The 21,099-nt window shown below is 40.6% G+C and overlaps 1 protein-coding gene across 4 annotated transcripts in view; it reads left to right on the top strand.

Moving 5' to 3' along the window:
- The window catches only part of PLEKHG5 (pleckstrin homology and RhoGEF domain containing G5), a 314,942-nt gene that overhangs the window by 221,614 nt on the left and 72,229 nt on the right, over positions 1–21,099 (top strand). For all 4 annotated transcript variants that reach the window (XM_075604983.1, XM_075604980.1, XM_075604982.1 and 1 more), the window contains 2 exons: positions 6,316–6,407; positions 17,764–17,900. In XM_075604983.1, the coding sequence (XP_075461098.1) occupies positions 6,316–6,407; positions 17,764–17,900 (229 nt within the window). The remainder of the gene's footprint in view (positions 1–6,315; positions 6,408–17,763; positions 17,901–21,099) is intronic.

The following is a 21,099-nucleotide window of genomic DNA, read 5'->3' as shown; positions in this document are numbered from 1 at the left end:
GCAAACTGAGGGGCGCGCCCCCCAGGGGGGGCGCAAGATTATTCAAGGGGGCGCGGCGGTTGCAAAGGCCCTGTGCTCTTCCCCCAAGGCATTTCAATTAATGCCAGGGGATCGCGTGAGGCCTCTGCAACTTCACTTACCTTCTCTTCGGCGACGCGTCGCCATGGCAATGCAGTCATGTGACGTCACGTTGGCATGGCAACGTGACCCCGCGACATCATTTGACGCCGGGAGCCGGAGAGGAGGTAAGGAATCCAATTCTTTTAACCTTTGTTCTTCTCTGACTCTTCTGTTCTCATATTTTTATTTCATATCACGTATGGAACTTTTCCTTCCTGTCACTTGCTTGTTTACCAGCTCTGTCTTTTTTTTATTCTTCTTTCCATCTTCCTATCTCCCTCCTGTATCTTTCTTTTTCCATTCTTCTCTTTGTGACTGCTTTTCATTATTACTCTTTCTGCTTTCTTCTCCTTTACCCTCTATGCATGGGGAGTTACAGTACCACCTGTAAGTATATCATATACCAGGGGGTCCCTGGAGCTGAACTGCTGAAGAAACTTACTGGTGAAGGTAGCGCTGGTAATTTCGGTACTTCCTGTACAGATGATGTTGCGGATTCCTATTTGCCACCATTTTTTTTTTTACGCAGGAGGGGACTACAGTGTGCTACCTTCAACGATTAGTTTCTTGGAAACCAGGGTGTTTTCAGCAATGTGGACCTCCTGTTTACCATTCTTGTAATAAAAAGGAGGAGGGGGGGGGGTTGAATATACAAACAGTACAGGTGAGACTGCTGCTTTAACTGTAAGAAATGCAGTCAAAATAATTATATTTAGCGTCATTTTGACACTTTCATTGCCATAGAGCCAAGCAGGACCCCAACAATGAACCCTGAAACAATTATATGTATAACAACCCGAGACAGAATAACAAACCGTGTATTGAAGGAATATGTGCATGAAAAGTTTACAATACAATTAGTAAGAATATTTGGTTATCTAGATGACGTGCTTGATAAATAGCTGCAAATCAGAACGGATGGAAACAGATCTAGGAAGCAGCATTCACAGCCAGTTAAAACATATGAGGCCCTTTAGCTGCAGAAGTAACAGCACTTTCTAAAGCTGCACAACATCTGTCTGGCATGGAAAACCGCTTCTAAATTGATGTCAGATTTTTCCTAATAGTAATAGTGCCAGGACATGAATGCAAGTTATGACTATTAGCAGTCACAGACCGTATTCTTTTTCTATGTACACAATGAATGATTTATGATGAATACATTGATAATAAAGACTGGATCGTTTCTTTTTAACAAATCGCAGTTTGGAAGTATTGTTTATTTACTTTCTCATTGGATTACGTTTGGGTCAATAATTATACCTCAATATTTAGATCTACTTATTTCTGTATAATAAATGAAAATAAGATATTTAATATCCTTAAAACACAATCTATAATTTGCAAATGCACTTCATAGGATGCAAATTATCATGGTTACACTCTTCAGAAATTTTATTAGGCAAATGTAGATTACATGTTAAAAACTTGCGTTCAGCAGTCAAACAATGGAGGGAGCGAAATTCTGCTTTAAAATATGATTCCCTCATTTATGCGCTAACTTGTCTATCATTCATTATGGTATTTGTAGGATGTGCAAACGTGTTCACATCATAACAATTATTAGGTTTTTACAATATATCAGCAATAGATTATTCTCTAGCCAGGTGAGGATAGGAACTAAGAAGGAAGTAGGTTTGCAAAAGAGCTACGAAGACTATGGGGCCTATTCTAGTAGCGAGGGGCCTATTCAAAGTGTGACAAACCGCTTCTAAAGTCCCTTTAGAAGCGGATTGGCATGCTTTGCTATTCTGTAAGCCCTTGTCGCATGTCTAAACAGCTTTTTTTAGAAGCGGTTTCACTCTGGCTCTGCCAATCCAATCCGTTTGTCAAAAAAGCCTCAAATTTGCATTTTTTGCCCACAAATGCTATTCTAGTAGCTCCGTTATGCCCTCTTCTAAAAACTCCAATTTCTTTGTAACACCGCCTATAGTGGTGAGATTGGTATTGCAAGTTACATCTACAGCCTGAAATATGGGTTTGGCTGAGAGAGCAAAACTCATAAGTCAAACTGGGGATGGTGTTAGCGCCACTTCTGGTCATTCCGCTTCTGAAGCAAGTTCAATCCGGGCATTTTGCTTGTTAAATCGTGCGGTTTGTCACTTTTTTAGACATGGTTTAGAAGAAGTGATTTGCAATAGAGAATACCATTTTTTTCTCACATTTCTCACATTTCATTCCGCTTCTTGTGAACATGTCAAACCGCGCGGTTTTTCAATAACAATTTCGGAGCTACTGTTCTAGAATAGGCCACAAAGAGAAAAGGTCCATATGTACTCAGGATACATTAGATACAGTGACCGGATTTTTAAAAGTAAAAACCGGGACACATGAAAAAAGTATCTATGAAACAATAAAGAAGCAAAAACATGAAATCTTATGGATGATAGATTGGAACGGTCTGGACTGAATTAGAAGTTTTAGCGTGCATGTGATGTGAGTGAATAGGTAGTGGACAGACAAGACCTGGATTGTATTTTGAATGAATTATGTCCTAATCCTTTTTAATTTTGAATAAGCTTGAGATTACCTCAGCTATCACAGTCTGGATATGAGTGTATTCTACTATTCCAAACCGTGACCTTACTCCACCCTCTACTTCCCTCCAGGCAAGAGGCAGAACCTTAAATAGCCTCTAGGGAGGAAGGGCCACACAATTGGATATCTAAGGGTTGTACATTATTTTAAATCTTTTTTGTATTCTGTTCTTCTTTCACAGAGCCCCAAGCTACATAACTGCCTTTATTGTTTAACGTACTTGGTGGCAATACAGAATTTATATATATATATAAATATATATTATATATATATATATATATATATATACACCATAATACTGAGTTAAGTTATGGTGAGTAAAAAAAGTGACAAAAACCCTCCACAGGAAAGCAAATATGCAAATACAACTGTATGCTCATCTGCCTAAGACATGCAGATGAGCATACAGTTGTATTTGCTTATATATATAAAATAAAAAAATAAATAGATGATACCGTTCTGTGGCTAACGAAATGCTTTTATTTGTGCGAGCTTTCGAGATACACTGATCTCTTCCGGCGATGTTACAATGAATGAAGCAAGCAACGAGAATACTTAAAAACAGTGTCTCTTGGAATGTATGTATGTATATATATATATATATATATATATATATATATATATATATATATAGGTATCATATAAAGTCATTACCATTAATGTTTTAGAAGAGGAACAACCAGACTTGTTATTTACATATTAAAACAATATAAGTATAGATAAGCCAATCTACATTTACATGTAGACCAGTAATTTCCTGTATTAACTTAATTTCTCTGTAACCAGATCGCTAATTGTGTCATTAAATGACTGACATGGCTCTAAACAAAGCAATTTTTTGCTTTTATTTTCATGTGCATGAGATGTAAAAAACAAAACCGTTATCAGGTTCAAATATTGAAAGTATTTGAGAGTACAGTATTTTGCTCTTGTTTGTGTGTGTGGGTGCGGGTTTATTTTCAAATACTGCATTATTTAGTTTCTCTAGATATTTTTATTTATTTTAGATACAATTTTAAACAGATCATTTTAACATCAGCTCAAACATGAAAGTTGATTTATGCCTCAGAAAAAATTAGGAAAATAATATCTGAAAATGAAGACAATAATACAATTAACATGTCCATTAAGTAATCTAGTAACACCATCATAGCTGTTCTATTGCTTCATTATCATGCTACAGTACATGCAGTATTGTTTGCTGGCCCTAGTAAGATGCAAACTAGAAAGAGTATCCTTATGTGTGAGGACCCCGGATCCCTGGCTGGGATATGAATGATCTAACACAGATTAAGTGACATACATTGAAAATTATTTCAATTGGAGTGACAAAATTCTTCCTTTTTTATCCTCCTGTCTGTTTCCACTGACCATTCACTATTAAAGGAACAATTCCTCTTACTAGGTTTGGGAAATTAGGGGTTCCTCTGAGCAAAACACCCCACTATTTTCAGCTCTGGGGACCCCCTCAGTTACTGGGTTTAAATCTTGCTTATGGGAGACAAAATGGCTGCCAAATTTCAGAGCAATAGGAAGCTACAACATCATTGGTTGTGGCTTCTTATTGGATGGCCATTTGAATCCCCCTTTTTATCCCCAATTTGACTTGTATATTGTAGAGGGGTGCATTTAGCCTATTGTCACCTGAGGTATGTAACACTTCTATTTAAAACACTTGACACGTTAGAAAAAAATATACTGTAGATTTTCAGCAAAAAAAAATATATAACCATTTGTTTATTTTGTGTTTTTCAAAGGGGTACAGAAAACATGTAAACATGTCAGTTTCCAAAAAGTTTTAAGGTGCTGTATCAATTAGCATTATATGTTGGAGTTTTGTAAATTGAAGTGCTTAGCCATGAAACATATTATCTTCCATTTTAATCACATTTAATACGTTAAGATAATTAATTGCTTTTTCAATTCAGGTCTTCAAGTGTAACTTTTAATTACATTACAGTGGGGCCATGGAGCCTGGGATACATAGACCTGCTTGTGGTTCGTCATAAAGTACAAGAAAAAACAATGTGGTGTTTCCAGCCTTGGGCCCAGTTCCACAAAGCTCAGTTTTTGATTTAAAGAGGCGTTAACTTAAGTTAACGCATCATTACGTACTAACGCGTATCTTCAAAGCTCACTAGCATAGTGTTGAGTGCTGTTTTCAGCTATATCTGGGGTGGCCATATTTTTCCCAGGACAAATGTCGCGCATGCGCAAATGGCAAGCGTCAATCGCGCATGTACGACTGGCAACAGCCTGCCAAAAACAAGGATATTTGGCTACATTTCGGGACACCAGGACAGAGGACAAAAAATCTGTAGTGTCCCAGCTAAGCCGGTCTGGTCACCCTGGCTATATCGGGCACTTGCATTAGTAATAGACATTCTTGCCAAAGATATACAAAAAAAAGGTACCCCGGAACAAAGCCTATTTACAGAGCTCCGTTATAGTTAATGCAGTTATTTAACGATATATTAATACATAATAATACGTAAAGGTGGCATTATGTCCCTTCAGACCCTGAAATATGGATCTCTCTCCCTCCCCCTCTTCAGCAATACCCATATGTCAGGGTCTAGAGGGAGCCAACACCACATTTAGGTAAGACAGGCATCATGAGTCATGTTATATAGCAGGAGGCAGTGCTAAGTTAACATGGTGTTCAGCCCATGCTAATGAGATTAATAACAGCTGTTATTTATGCATATCATTAGCTTTGTGGATTTGCATTAACCTCAGGGAACATAACGTCCGTTACTGATTTTGATAACATGATGTTATGAGCCCGGAGTTAACAGAGCTTTCCGGATCTGGGCCATGATTTGCTAGTAGATCATCGCCGAGTTCTAAAACAGAAGAAAACGAAATATGGTAACCAAGCCTAAATCTGCTATGTATATACTTTTTATTCAACTCAAAAAGAGAGTAATTCTATATTGTCTGAAGCGGCTGTTTTTAGTCAAAAAAATTCTATTACTGCACTTGATATTTTTGGGCAAAAACAGCCCCAAATGTCTGCTTAGGACAATATAGAATCATGCTTAAAAGTTTTAGTGCCACTAATCAACATCTATTGCCATTAACATAAAAGCATCCAGATATATAACACTTTCTTTATCATGATTAATAGTTTCACAATGTAAAATATATTTATTAGGTTGAGAATTTACAGTTGAAATCCTAACTCCGAAAAGAAGTGGCAAATGTTCCAAAAATATACCCTTTTAGGAGCTCATATATATTGTAACTAAGGAAAGAATGTGACAGCAATCCCAAATCCGTATTAATCAGGGTTATAATGCAGTTTAAAAAAAAAAAAACATAATTTAAATGTGCTCGCTGTTTTTTTCTCATTACATTATTATATTTAAAAAACAGAAAACCACTAGATAATTTCACAATGTTATTGGGGTGAAAAATCTAAAAGAAAGGGGATGGGAATATTTAAAAAAAAATTGCTCATGTTGGAGGGCTCTGATTTATTAGACTTTGTTCGCTGAAAAATAAGAGCAAACTTTGGTGAAAATGTCACACATCTCTAGGATCTAGATATATTCTAATTAGTTTTCTCTCTTTACTATTACATTGGTCCTACTGCATACAATCTGGGATGCCAATATAAAATGTGTTTCTCTTACATGTAATTTCTCTTTGCAGGACCCAAGTAAGGAATGTTTCACCTTAAAGTTTGATTTGAATGTTGATATAGAAACGGAGATCGTCCCTGCTATGAAGAAAAAGTCACTGGGGTAACTCATTTATTTCTGTATAAAATTGTGATACAGTACGTTAAAGAAAATGTCAAGTTATTTCAGAAATCCTTCTTTTTGACCAATAGACTATTTTAAGGTTGTCAGACGTCCCGTATATACGGAATTGCCCCTTATTTAATTGACTTGTCCATATGCATAATTGTCCAGTATTTTAGAGCTTTGATGTGAAATGACTGAACTTAAAATGATTGTAATTAAAAACGTGATAGATTTCTACTTGAGTGTAGCCACCACATATCTGTGAAATTGAGGAAGCTAGAATACTTTTGCATATGGAGAAGGCATCAAAACTAGGTCATGTTTGCATATTGAGTGATGTTAATTATCCAGACATAGACGGGGGCAATGAGATTAGCATTACAACAAAAGTAAACAGGTTTTTGGGGGTGCTTAAAGACAATTACATGAGCCAAATTATTGAGGAACCAACAAGGAGAGGGGCAATACTGAATTGGGTAATATCAAACAATGTAGAAGTAATAGCAAATATTTAAGTCCTGGAAAATTTGGGTAACAGGGATCATAACATGCTCTCATTTGAAATAAATGATCAAAAAACAGATTACTTGGGTTCAACAAAGACCTTAAACTTTAGAAAGACAAATTTTAATAAACTGAGGACCAATCTACAAGGAATAAATTAGGATAATGTTTTTGCAGGGAAAATGTAGAAGATAAATGGGCAGTCTATAAAACATTGTTACAAAAGCACACTTATAAGTGTATATATACCCTTGGGTAATAAGTATAAAAGTAATAAGTCAAAACCAGTGTGGCTAAATAAACAGGTAGGGGAGGAAATGGTAAAGAAGAGGTAGGCGTTTAGATTCTTGAAGTCAGAAGGGATAGAGGCAGAGTATCAGAATTATAAGGAATGTAACAAAAATTGCAAAAGGGCAAATTGATAATGAAAAAGGATTGCAATAGAAAGTAAGATCAACCCTAAAAAGCTCTTTAAGTACAGTACCTTAATAAAAAGAAATCTGAAAATAAAATATAGGACCCTTTCAGTGTGAAATTATTTATTTATTTATTTATAAAATATTTTACCAGGAAGTAATACCTCTCGTTTTCAAGTATGTCCTGGGCACAGAGTTAAGACAAATAATACATGTTTACAAATACAGTTACATAAGTGAGCAGGTTATACATTATATACAAGACATTGCGTGCACAGTTAAAGATAATATATATTATGGGCGTATGAAACAGTTACAGACCAGATTAAAATGTGTGACAGCCTTAGATTTGAAAGAACTTAAACTGGTGGTGGATGTAAAAGTCTCTGGTAGGTTGTTCCAGTTTTGGGGTGCACGGTAAGAGAAGGAGGAGCGGCCAGATACTTTGTTGAGCCTTGGGACCATGAACAGTCTTTTGGAGTCTGATCTCAGGTGATAGGTGCTGCATGTGGTAGGGGTGAGGAGCTTGTTCAGGTAGCTGGGTAGCTTGCCCATAAAGAATTTGAAGGCAAGACAGGAAAGGTGAACTTTGCGCCTAGACTCGAGTGATGACCAGTCTAGTTCTTTGAGCATTTCGCAGTGATGTGTTTTATAGTTGCATTGGAGAATAAAACGACAAATTGAATTGTAGAGGGTGTCAAGTTTGCTAAGTTGGGTTTGAGGTGCTGAGCCATATACTGTACTATGAGTCCATAGTCAATAATTGGCATTAGCATCTGCTGTGCGATACGTTTTCTGACCAGGAGACTTAGGGAGGATTTGTTCCTGTAAAGTACCCCTAGTTTGCCATAGGTCTTGGTTGTCAGGGTATCAATGTGCATCCCGAATGTTAAGTGGGAGTCAAACCATATGCCCAGGTATTTAAAACTAGTAACAGGAGTTAGGGTGGTGTTAGTGTTGGTTCTAATCTGGAGCCTAGTCGCTGGAAGCTTTAAAAATTTAGTCTTGGTCCCAAATACCATTGTTACAGTCTTGTCAGTGTTTAAAAACAGTTTGTTTTGGGAAATCCAGTTTTCGAGTCTGAAAAAGTCAGACTGAAGTATGTGTTGAAGGTCAGAGAGGCTATGGTTGTGTGCATATAGGATTGTGTCATCTGCATACATGTGTATTGAGGCTTCCTGACAAGCTGCGGGAAGATCATTGATGAATACTGAGAAGAGTAGGGGCCCCAGAACAGAGCCTTGCGGGACGCCACAGGTGATGTCCAGGGGGTTAGAGTAGAGTTAGAGCCAGAGATGGACACATGTTGGGATCTGCCTGATAGGTAGGACTGAAACCAGTTTAAAGCATGCTTCCCTATTCCAGAGCTCTGGAGTTTGTTAAGCAGGATAGCATGATCAACAGTATCAAAAGCCTTTGCAAAATCTAGGAATACTGCACCAGTGAGTTGACAGGCAGATTATTGGAGATAAGGAAAAAGCAGAGGTATTAAACAAATTCTTTGCCTCTGTGTTTACCAGGGAAGAACCAATTTCAATTGTTGTGCCGCAGGAGGAAGCCACAACCTTTATACAGTATTAATGAAAATTGGTTAACTGAGGAAGAAGTTCATAGGTGGCTTGATAAAATTAAAGTAAATAAGGCACCTGGCACTGATGGCATACATCCAAGAGTTCTCAAGGAGTTAAGTTCAGTAATAGCGAAACCATTAAATGTAATATTCAAGGACTCCATTTCCACAGGCTCAGTACCACAAGATTGGCATAAAGCAGCTGTGGTGCCTATATTTAAAAGGGAGCTAGATTACAACCGGGGAATTACAGACCTGTAAGCCTGACTTCAATAGTGGTGAAGCTACTTGAAGGCTTAATATGGGATAATATTCAGGAATACCTAATGGAAAAGAAAATTATTTGTACATTAATAGTCAGCATGGATTTATGAAGGATAGGACGTGCCAAGCTAACCTTATTTGTTTCTTTGAGGAGGTAAGTAGGAATTTAGACCAGGGTAATGCAGTTGATGTGGTCTACTTAGATGTTGCAAAGGCTTTTGATACGGTTCCACACAAGAGGTTGGTGTACAAAATAAAGCAAACTGGACTCAGAACAGATACAGCTAAACCCCGTTATAGCGCGGTCCTCGGGGGCCACCCGATCCGACCGCGCTAGAACCGGGGTCGCGCTAATTTTTTTTTAAAATGGCCGCTGCGCGCTTGATCGTGAGGAGGGAAGGAAGGAAGGAAGAGGTGTCCGGAAGCCCTACACGTCCGCTAGCAATGGCGAGTCCAGCCGCAACCTGCTCCTTACCTCCCACCACCGGCATCCATTTCCTCCCCCCCGAGGCCCCCACACCTACCGGCCCTCCGCATCATAGCCAACGCGGCCCTCCGAGTCCCAGCCTGCTCCTCACTCACCCCCCCTCCTCCCGACACCCCCCCCCCTTCTCCTGATGCCAGCTCCGCTCCGATCTCAGCAGCCGACACCAAAGGTAGAGAGGGGGAGTGGGAGGTGTGGTGTAGTGTGCTGTGAGTGCTGTGAGAGCTGTGTGCTGTGAGAGTGTGCTGTGTTTGCTGTGTGCTGTGAGTGCTGTGTGCTGTGAGAGCTGAATGCTGTGAAAGTGTGCTGTGTGCTGTGAGTGCTGTGTGCTGTGAGAGTGTGCTGTGTGCTGTGAGAGTGTGCTGTGAGAGCTGAGTGCTGTGAGAGTGTGCTGTGAGTGCTGTGTGCTGTGCTGTGAGTGCTGTGAGTGCTGTGTGAGCTGTGTGCTGTGAGAGTGTGCAGTGAGAGTGTGTGCTGTGAGCAGTGTGCTGGGAGTGTGTGCAGTGTGCAGTGTGTGCAGTGAGTGTGTGTGCAGTGAGTGTGTGTGCAGTGAGAGTGTGTGCAGTGAGTGCTGGGAGTGTGTGCAGTGTGGTGTGTGGTGTGTGCAGTGTGCAGTATGCAGTGAGAGTGTGTGCAGTGTGCAGTGAGTGTGTGCAGTGAGAGTGTGTGCAGTGAGAGTGTGTGCTTGGAGTGTGTGCAGTGAGTGCTGGAAGTGTGTGCAGTGTGCTGTGAGCAGTGTGCAGTGAGCAGTGTGCAGTGAGAGTGTGTGCAGTGAGAGTGTGTGCTGGGAGTGTGTGCAGTGTGCTGTGAGCAGTGTGCAGTGAGAGAGTGTGCAGTGTGCAGTGAGAGTGTGTGCAGTGAGAGTGTGTGCAGTGAGAGTGTGTGCTGGGAGTGTGCAGTGTGCTGTGAGCAGTGTGCAGTGAGAGTGTGTGCAGTGTGCAAAAAAAATTAAAAAGAATTTTTTAAATGTAAAATTATTATTTTTTTTTTTTTTTTAAAACAAAAAAAAACGGGTGCCACGTGAAAACCGCGTTATAACCGATTTCGCGTTATAACGGGTCGCGCTATAACGGGGTTCACCTGTATATGCACCTGGATTGAAAACTGGTTGAAGGATAGACAACAGAGGGTTGTCATAAATGAAACGTTTTCAGGTTGGGCTGAAATCGTGAGTGGAGTAACTCAGGGATCGGTACTGGGACCCCTGCTTTTTAACTTGTTTATTAATGACCTTGAGGTTGGCATCGAGAGCAAAGTCTCCATCTTTGCTGATGACACTAGATTGTGTAATGTAGTAGAATCAGAGCAGGATGTAATTTCTTTCAAGATGGACTTGGAGAGACTGGAAACTTGGGCAGGTAAATGGCAGCTGACATTTAATACAGATAAATGTGAGGTTATGCATTTGGGAAGCAAGAATGGACAGACGATTTACAAATGAAATGGGGATAAATTAGGGGAATCCTTGATGGAGAATTTAGGAGTGCTTGTAGACAACAGGCTTAGCAATAGTGCCCAAAGTCATGCAGTAGCTGCAAAGGCAAACAAGATCTTATCTTGCATTAAAGGGCAATGGATGGAAGGGAAGTAAACATAATTATGCCCCTTTATAAAGCATTAGTAAGATGACACCTTGAATATGGAGTAAAATTTGGGGCACCACTCCTTAGAAAAGACAATGTGGAATTAGAGAGAATGCAGAGACAAGCCACCAAATTAATAAAGGGGATGGACAATCTAACTTATGAGGAGAGGCTAGCTAAATTAGATTTATTTACATTAGAAAAGAGGCATCTAAGAGGGGATATGATAACTATATACAAATATATTCGGGGAGAGTACAAGGAGCTTTCAAAAGAACTATTTGTCCCAAGGACAGTACAAAGGACTCGGAGTCATCCCTTAAGGTTGGAGGAAAGGAGATTTCACTAACCACAAAGGAAATGGTTCTTGACAGTAAGGACAGTAAAAATGTGTAATTCATTACCCATGGAAACTGTGATGGCAGACACAATAGATGTGTTCAAAAAATGGTTGGACATATTTTTAGAAAGGAAATGTATACAGGGATATACCAAATAAGTAAGCTTGGGAAGGATGTTGATCCCGGGAGTAATCTGATTGCCAATTCTTGGAGTCAGGAAGGAATTTATTTTTCCCCTTATGAGATATCATTGGATGATGTGACTCTGGGGTTTTTTGTTTGCCTTCCTCTGGATCAATAAGTAAGTATAGATATAGGATAAAATATCTGTTGTCTACATTTAGCATAGGTTGAACTTGATGGACGCATGTCTTTTTTCAACCTCATCTACTATGTAACTATGTAACTTACCTTTTCCAATGTATGTCGCCTTACTAAATTAGTAAAATAATAAAGTTAGGACACTGCCTGGTCATCTCCTAATACCATGACCCCCACCCCTTTATGCGTTACCGCTATGTGATAGCTCAATGCATGTCTTTCCACACCCGGCTAAGAGCAGAGAGGATAAAAACCACAGAATATAGCGGCCAAACTGGTGATGCCAATCAGCTTGAAGTATTTGCAAATCATTCATCATTTATTATGACGTCACACTTTCGTACTGGATTGCAACGTCCCATATTCTAAAAACTTAAATCTGACAACCCTAAACTATTTAGCAAAGAGAAACATATATCCAGATTGTGCACATTAACCCTCTCGAGTGTCTCAATATGTAACCTTCACGCCATAACATTCGGCACACTAGGTGCCTTATGACAACCGGCAGGTAATTCTAGAAATGCTAGTTTTCTTGGTGGAGATTGTGTTCACTTCTCCGTTATACGATTGTAAGGAAAGGGAAGTACAATGGCTTGGGGTGCCTGCCACCACGTCATCGCTGCACCAAGTGATCACGTGGTTGAGTGCTGGACGACCAATAGCATTTAACACCACCAGTCTTTTAGCACTCAAAGTGTTAAATGGCCCAGAGTAACATTATAAAATTGTAGTGGTTTAGTGCAGGGGAGCGCAAACTTTTGGGGCTGCGCCCCCTGCCTGCTCCTGTAGCTACTCGCGCCCCCCCTTACTGTTAGACCGGTGTTGGGTGTGACGTCACATGACCCCGTTGCCATGGCAACGCAGCGTCATGTGACGCCATGTCACATGGCGACGTGTCACAACACCTGCTGAGACCCCGGTAAGTAGGGTACAGAGGCCTCACGCAGGGTCTCTGCAACCGCCCGAGCCCCCCAGAAAAATCTAGCGTGCCCCCCTGTTTGCGCACCGCTGGTTTGTGTATCAAGAGCAAGCCCCAGCAACTGACAAGAAAGTGAAAGTGAATCGCACAAAATACTGCAGTGAGTAGTTTATCAGCTAACTAGTTAACCCCCTTAATTAACAGAAGGGGGTTAAGTTATGTTAAGTTATGTTATCAGCCGTCTACGTTTGGTTGCCCCTCTTTGACATCTTTGTTCATTGGACGTCTAGTATTTTTTGCATGTAAACCAGCACTTAGCATGATGTGGTACTTGTGAAACATAGAACAGTCTTCCATTATTGATTTCATCTTCCACTGGGGAAAATGCCAGCATTTAATTTGATGGCTAATGTTCAATAGTTGAATGAACTGCTTTTTATTCTAGAAAATGACCCTTTTGTTGCGAACGTCTCTTATACTGTACTCAGTTTGCTGATTATTATAGAGATTGTCTCATTAACATTTGAAGCTGCTATGTTACTGTGTGATTCTTTATTGAGCCACAGGGCTGACCTTTTAGTCAGGAATGCTGGTGAAAGGTCAGAGAGATATTCTGTATTTGATTTTAGAAAGGTGAATCTGATGCAAGCATAATTGAACTTCAGGTGGCTCATCACTTCATTCAGAATAAAATATTTTGTCTTTTGTCAAGGATGCAATGTGTGTTGGGGATTGTTACAGCAGACAAGACTTTACACAGAGACCGCAAACACTAGGTAGAACGAGACGGTTAAATAAACAAAGGTTTATTCTGGCCAGAGCCAACAGGGAGTGAAACTCACCAGAACATTGGCGCTGCCAAAGCGAGATTACGCTCGATACCTCCTCGTTCTGTTTGTCTATAATATCCCAGTAGCAGGGATCACCGCCTTTCAGTTCACTTTTCCAGTTGGCCTCCTGTCACCAAGACCAACTATAGAGCCCTGATCAGCATCAGCATGTGTAGGACTTCAGCCTTGATCTAAAAATCATAGAGTGCCGACCAATCAGCGGAGACCTTCCCTGAGCCAATGCTGAGCCAATCAGGAGCTCAACCAGACAGACCAATAAAGGCCGTGACAGTGCCTAAGGACAATTACAAGGTGCAGGACTTCTGGAGCATAGGAAACTGGAACTGACCAATGGGAATCGAGCCAACGGGAGGAGAACCCAGGATGCTGCTAGTGAGAAGACAATGCTCTACTATGTGTGTCAGGGACGTGCCTGGTGGGTCTTGAACCCTGGTCTCTGGACTCCCAGTCTGGATTTCTGCCTGTCTACCACCAGGACTGTTGATTTGCTGTTGCTTTTTCTGCAGAGATCTTTTCTGAGGCTGCTGATTGCATGACCAACACATGTTCACTATCAGCAGCCAGGCCTCTATAAACCTTCCTTTTCCTGGTTGCCGGATTTTTGAGGTTTACCAGTAATCTAGCTTTCTGCCACATAATGTTTGCTGTCTTTCCGTGTACCAGACCCTATTCGGACCTTTACTATGTTGCTTCTATCCTATCCTTGGCCCGGCTTGTTTCTGACCATTGCTTGTCTTTTGAACACCGCTACCTGTTTGATGCCTGCTGCTGACCACTGCTGTCTGCATCTGACCTCTGCCGGTCCTCTGACCAGCGCTACCTTCCTCCAGCCATACAGTTGCTCCCCGTGACCTCCCCAGCAGGAGGGCCAATCTTTCACCACGTACCCAGAGACTGCAACTGGCCTCACATAAAGGCTAGGCCTTGAATCATTGTGTGCTAGCCACTTTACCTTTGATAGTGGCTAAAGCGCACATTGAGTCACGCAGAAACACATAGGAGTACACAGATGCATAATAAACTAAGGTTACACAAATAGCTAACATAGCTTAATTTATTAACCAGTTGCCAGACATTTTACAGACTAAAATGGCCACTCTGACCCTGGCGCACTGGGTCGCCATCTTGACTGGTAGGACCAAACATAACCTTTATGATGCTGGGCCCCTCTGCTTTTACCGTCATACGGTTTTAGAAAAAGGGATGAACAATCCACTGCCTTTTACTGCTAGTTTACTAGCTGTTTTACCTTACTATCCTATTTCATATTTTTCTAGTTTTAGTTACCTGGTCAGTTTTATTCTCTTTTTTAAGTTCACTTTTTTTTTTTCAATCTGAAACAACTCTGTTATGAATGAAACAACTGCTTATTTAAATACAGTGACAATGTATTCATCCTCCATTTAAAACATTTCTTTACATACCCGATTACAGTAGGTGGCGTTACACTGGTATTTGCTTCGTTTCCTCTGAGCCAAAGATTTGTTATGATTGTGTTTAGATAAGATGGGCTGGAGATAATTTTAATGTTTAATGTAATTAATAATGAAATGACACGCAGAACGTGGTCTGAGTTGGAAGAATCAGCAATAACACACTTTTGAAAGCATTCTGTGATTTAGAATGTTACCCTCCTCATTTATTAAGTATAAATTCCATGTACTGTATTTAGACTTTGTAGTGGAAGGTGAAAGTTAGGTTTTGTTTCGTGTCCAAAAGTTACTGGATCGTAATTACCAGAACCATCGCTTCCTGCAATCCATCTGCTGGCTCCATATGGAATTTCCACATTTCCTTCAAAGTATTCATTCCATCCTTGAAGTTGAGCCTCCCTTTCTGCCACAACCACATCTCAACATTCTCTACTCTTTCACTTTAACCGTAAATGCATAATTTGCTCTAACTAAACCTTTCTACTCTATATGCCAATTGTTGCAATAGCTCTGTCCCATCTGAAAGAATTCTCCCTTACAACACCCTGTCATTGTAACCATCGACCAACCTCTTTGAACTAAATCTCACAGAGGAAGTACTTACATCTATGCTAGTCAGTCTCCTAATTTACATATATAACATTTTAATCTTTTCACTTTACTATTTACATTTTGCTGTACGGCAGACAGCCTCTCTGATTATCCACACGTACACTGTCATACCATATACACTTATATGAAATCATACTATGGGGCCTATGCAGAAAGCGCCGAAAAAAATTATCGGCGCGGGTTTTGAACTCGCCATGTTTTTGGCGAGTTGCTCTCACGGTATGCAGAAAGGCCCGAATACCTGCGAGAGCAACATTTCCAAACATGGCGAGTTGCCGGTGGCGAGACGATCTGCCTGCCGAGAAGGGCACCCCTGGCGAGATCTGTCTGCAGCAGAGAGAGATCCGCCTCTCTCTGCGCAAATCTCTCCGGAAAAAAAATATTTTTAAATAAAAATGTTATTCATAGATGTGCAGGGGGTCTCCGGAGCAGAACCGCGTTGGTTTCAGGTTCGGGGACCCCCTGATTCCCGAGATGCAGGCCCCGTTATGGGGTGCCAGTATCCCTCTGCTTTGAGATGTCCCGATCACGTGACCGGGGGATTTAAATCCTGCAGAGGGATACTGGCACCCCATAACGGGGCCTGTATCTCGGGAAGCAGGAGGTCCTAAAACCAATGCGGTTCTGCTCCGAGACCCCCTGCACATCTACACTAGTCTCAAAACACACATATCAATAAATAATAATTCATTACCGTAGCGGATAGCCGCTGAGGTAATGAAGTGGCTGTAAATGCATTTTTCATGCATCTGATTCATGCCGGGGGCCTTCGGTGGTGATACTGCTGCGGCACAGTTTATTCGAGCATTTGCCCGTTCTGTGCCGCAGCAGTAGCCTGGCGCGCGCCCGAGTGTGACGGGCGCACGCCGAAGCAGCGGAAGAGCGCCCTCCGATCGGGGCGCTCTCCCTACCGCTGCCGGGTCCGCCGGGTCCCCCGGAACCCCCTGCCGCTGTCCCGCGATCGCGGGACACCAGGGCTCCCTCGGGGAGCCCCTGGACACGCGTGCAGGGGGCGCACGCTCCCGATGACGCGTGACCGCGCGTCTATGACGCGCGGCACGCCGAGGGGCGGCCACTAGCAAGCCGGGAGATTTCCCGGCTTGCGGTACCGACCACACTTCAATAAAGTGTGTCGGTAGTGTATTAATGGGTATCAGCTCCGGAGACCCCGGCATTAATCTGAGGCAGGAAAAATGCATTTTTTTTTTCTAAGTCCCGTCTCAGCACTTCTCGCCAGCTTCTCCCCACCAATTTGCCAACTTTTTTTGGCGAGGCGTTTTGGAGAGAAAATCTTAATTTTTGAGTGGCGAATAACCGCGAGAAGCTGATCGGGGCTTGTAGAATACCACGAGTTTCAAAAACTGGTGAACAGCTGCGAGAAGTGGCTTCTTGCCGAGGGTTTGGCGAATTTTTTTTTCCGTCCCCAAAAATGGGGAATCTTGAATTTTACACCAGCTTCTCGGAGCTTACTAAATCGCAGTAAGCACTTTTGGCGAGAAGCTGTCGAGAACGGACTTATCGGAGCTCTCTGCATAGGCCCCTATATTGCTAGTCTTACACTACACTGGTTAAATGGTCATGTTCTCAGTTAAACTCTTGCTCTGTGATTCTACTATGGTTTGTTTAGCCAATGCTTGAGATAGTCTGAGTACATACCCAGGACTTTATAGGAATAAATAATAGTAAAAGACAAATCGATGGACCTTTGAAAAAATTCCCAAGTGAGAAAACACCACTGTGCGGAGTCTTCGTTTACAGGATGTGATATCAGGCATTACATAGGCTCTCTGTTTGTCCTCTGTTTCATGTTTCTAACATATCCCATTTGTGCAGAAGTAATGTATTCCTAAGAAGTTTGGTACACACTTTAACCAATTTCTCTCAGTTATTATCAATCATGTTTAACCCTGCGTTAGCAGCCTTATTTTAACCCCTTGAATGCCTGGGTGGGTTTGCAACATATTCATTTGGTCATCTGACACTTAAAAGCTGATACCTCATACATGGCATGCTTGGGGTTATTTTTAATTGGAATTCTTATCTTTATTTCAGGGAAGTTTTGATACCAGCTTTTGAGAGAAAGGGGATAGAGCTGAACAAGGTGGACATATTTCTGGATCAATCCAACACACCTCTGTCTCTCAACTTTGAAGCATACAGATTTGGAGGGCATTATTTGAAAGTTAAAGGTAAGAATACTCTGTGATGTATTAACTTAGCATTTGTTGCTGTGGTGCATAAATAAATACATAGAGCCCCATGTATCGTAGGAAAAAATAGATATAGAGAAATTTTTTTTTGACCTAATGCTCCCTGATCTGCTTGTGTTTGTTTCAAATGAAAGAGCGTTTCTTACATGTGATAAGTAGACTCAGAGTAGGTTGTGATAACTTTTAGCGAATTTAGCATAAATTTTTCCAGCAAATAAAAGTGCCGCACAGAGAGGCAGAATATGATTAATGTAATAATAATAATAATAATCTGTGCATCATGTAACGCCCCCTGTATACCGTTAAATAGCATAAATAAATCTCTTTACAGGACTTTTGCATCAGCTTTGAGGTGTTTAACCCTTCCACTGCCCCACAACATACCCTGCATTTCATAAGGGCCGGCAGTATGGGGGGGATTTATGATGTACAGGGTACATGTCATTCAAGAAATGTTCATTTTCTATGGTGAGATCGAACAGAAGTTGAATATCCTCCACTTTCGCTCACATCCTGGTGGGCCTGCTTACTACCACGCGATCGCTACACCAAGTGATCACATGATGGAATGCAAGAATACCAAACGGGGTCTTCTGGCATTCAAAGCGTTAATAAGGACTAGGTCAATTACCAGCTTTGACGCCAGTTACAATCTTGCCGTTTTGTGGGTAGGCTTATAACACATAGAAGCACTGGCAATATTTGAAAGAAATGATTGTTGTAAATCTTTCATCTTTTGTTGTCCGAGGTGTTTGAACCCATAATCATTGCCTGGAGAAATGATTGCGTATCTCTGTAATTCACTCCAGGTGCTGCAAGGAACTTATCTCACCACACTCACTTTTCTGCAAAACAAAGTACGAGGTTGTTTTACAGGAATGCCCCCAAGGAAAGTTTGCTTTCGCTTTATAAAAAAATTGTCCGAATGACTTATCGGAAGACACTGTTCGGTAATGTTATGTCATACATGGATTTGTCACAGTAAAAATCTGGTAAAATTCCAAAGGAGGATGCACCTTCTGGGAAGAACAAACAGGATGCTGCAAGTACGCTGAGGTTCATTGTGCTACAGAAAGCAAGTAGCCTCATAGATCCCTGTAATCATAGAAACTGAACTGTACAGGGAAGGGAGTTCACTGCTTGTTTGTTTGATACTTCATCCACAAGACACAAAAGGTAAATTACTTGTGCTGCTCTGTCTTCTCAGGTACTCTCACTAGTTTCTTGATTTTGGTCAATTACCTTATTTTTCTGGGAAGGTAACTGTTATTGGTAGAAGTTTGAAAGTTATCATTGGGACTAAGAACGATTTATTGTTGAGCATAGAATAAATTATAATCATTTCACAAACCTATATGGTATTTAAAGTGACTGTCTTAATTCCACTACAATCCTGTCAGGTTCTAGACGTATATATGTCTTGCTGTTAGCAAATAGATACGGCCAATAAATAATTCAATTTAAATAATATGTTTATTCAAATAATTTCACTCATCAGAGCATGGGAATGCTCTTAATGCTTTGGAGATAATGTATGTTCTTACAATTACAATTCCATTCACTGACTAGTAATTGGTATGTTTGTAGTCTTTACCTACCAGGAACTTAACTTGTGAAATTGTTCTGGGCCAAAGTGGATATAAGCCAAGATTTATATTATTTATATTATTTATTTCTAAAATGTTTTACCAGGAAGTAATACATTGAGAGTTACCTCTCGTTTTCAAGTATGTCCTGGGCATAGAGTTAAGACAAATAATACATGGTTACAAATACAGTTACATAAATGAATAGGGTATACATTATATACAAGACATTGCATGCACAGTTAAAGAAAATATATATTATAGGCTTATGCAACAGTTACAGACAAGATTAAAATGTGAGACAGCCTTAGTTTTGAAAGAACTTAAACTGGTGGTGGATGTGAGAGTCTCTGGTAGGTTTTTCCAGTTTTGGGGTGCACGGTAAGAGGAGGAGCGGCCGGATACTTTGTAGAGCCTTGGGCCCATGAACAGTCTTTTGGAGTCTGATCTCTATACTGTATAGAATTCATATTAAATCCCATGAAAGGTAATAGGCTGTGGACAAATTAAAACAGCATTGCAAGTTTAATCAACAATTGATATTACAGATGTAATAGAGATTTCCTGTTGAAATCCCACATTCCCAATGCAACCAGTATTGATATCAAAAGTACAACTCAATCCCTTAAAAAGATTAAGAAGAGGGTTGTGATTAGAGATGGGTGAATTTTTTGTGCAGATTTGAATTCGCCTCAGAGTGGCCGGTTCCTTTGGTCCGCGGATTTCCACAAATCCATCTCAAAAAGGGTGATTAGTATTTTGTGGGGGTTTTTTTTATCGATGACAATCCGTTGTCAGAGTGTTAAAAAGCCAATCCTTGAATGTCAAAATCCTAACATCTATAGTCATTTTGTTTGTATTTACATGTATTTGAAATGTGCCCACTTTCTTTTATAAAGCTGTGTGCAGTTCTGGTCATTATATTTTAAGCACACATTATATAAATTATGGTGGGAAAAAAAGCGACAACCCTCCACCATACATAAATAAAAATATCACTTGTGAGCACATTCACATGTCTGAGACAGGACTGCAACCTGCATTTCACCATTATCTCTTAGCATGCAGTGCTCCACGGCAGCCAGGGATTCTGGGAAATTGCATGCAAATGAGCACACAGTGTCACCTTTTGCTTTATGTCCATTTTAACAATGGACCCCTATAACCGTATACAGCTTTTCAGCACAGCCTGGGCTACAGAAGTTCAGAGACAGCTTTTTTTTTTTTTTTTTTTTTTTTGAAGCTTGAACAGTGAGAGTCTCTCTTTATATTAAAAAAAACACATGCACAGAATCACTATGTGGTACCAGGTGCACTCCACTTATTAAAGTCTTTTTCCATAGTTCAGGCCAGTCCTTTGTCTTTTTCAGTATCTCTTAGGCCAGAAGACCAGGAAGAGTCCTGACAGACAGCTTTCAACTATTTGGTTTCCATCAGTGTGAGAGTAATTATACTCTCTTTTCAATGTGAAGCTGGGATAGGTTTCAATTACACATTATATAAGTTATGGTGGGTAAAACTGTGACAAAAAACCTCCACCTTACAGTGTACAGTAAATAAAAATATCACTTGTGAGCACATACACATGTCTC

Source organism: Ascaphus truei, chromosome 6, assembly GCF_040206685.1.
Source record: "Ascaphus truei isolate aAscTru1 chromosome 6, aAscTru1.hap1, whole genome shotgun sequence".
NCBI lineage: Eukaryota > Metazoa > Chordata > Amphibia > Anura > Ascaphidae > Ascaphus > Ascaphus truei.
Note: the sequence above shows the minus strand (reverse complement) of the source record. Positions and strands in the feature narration are given on the sequence as shown.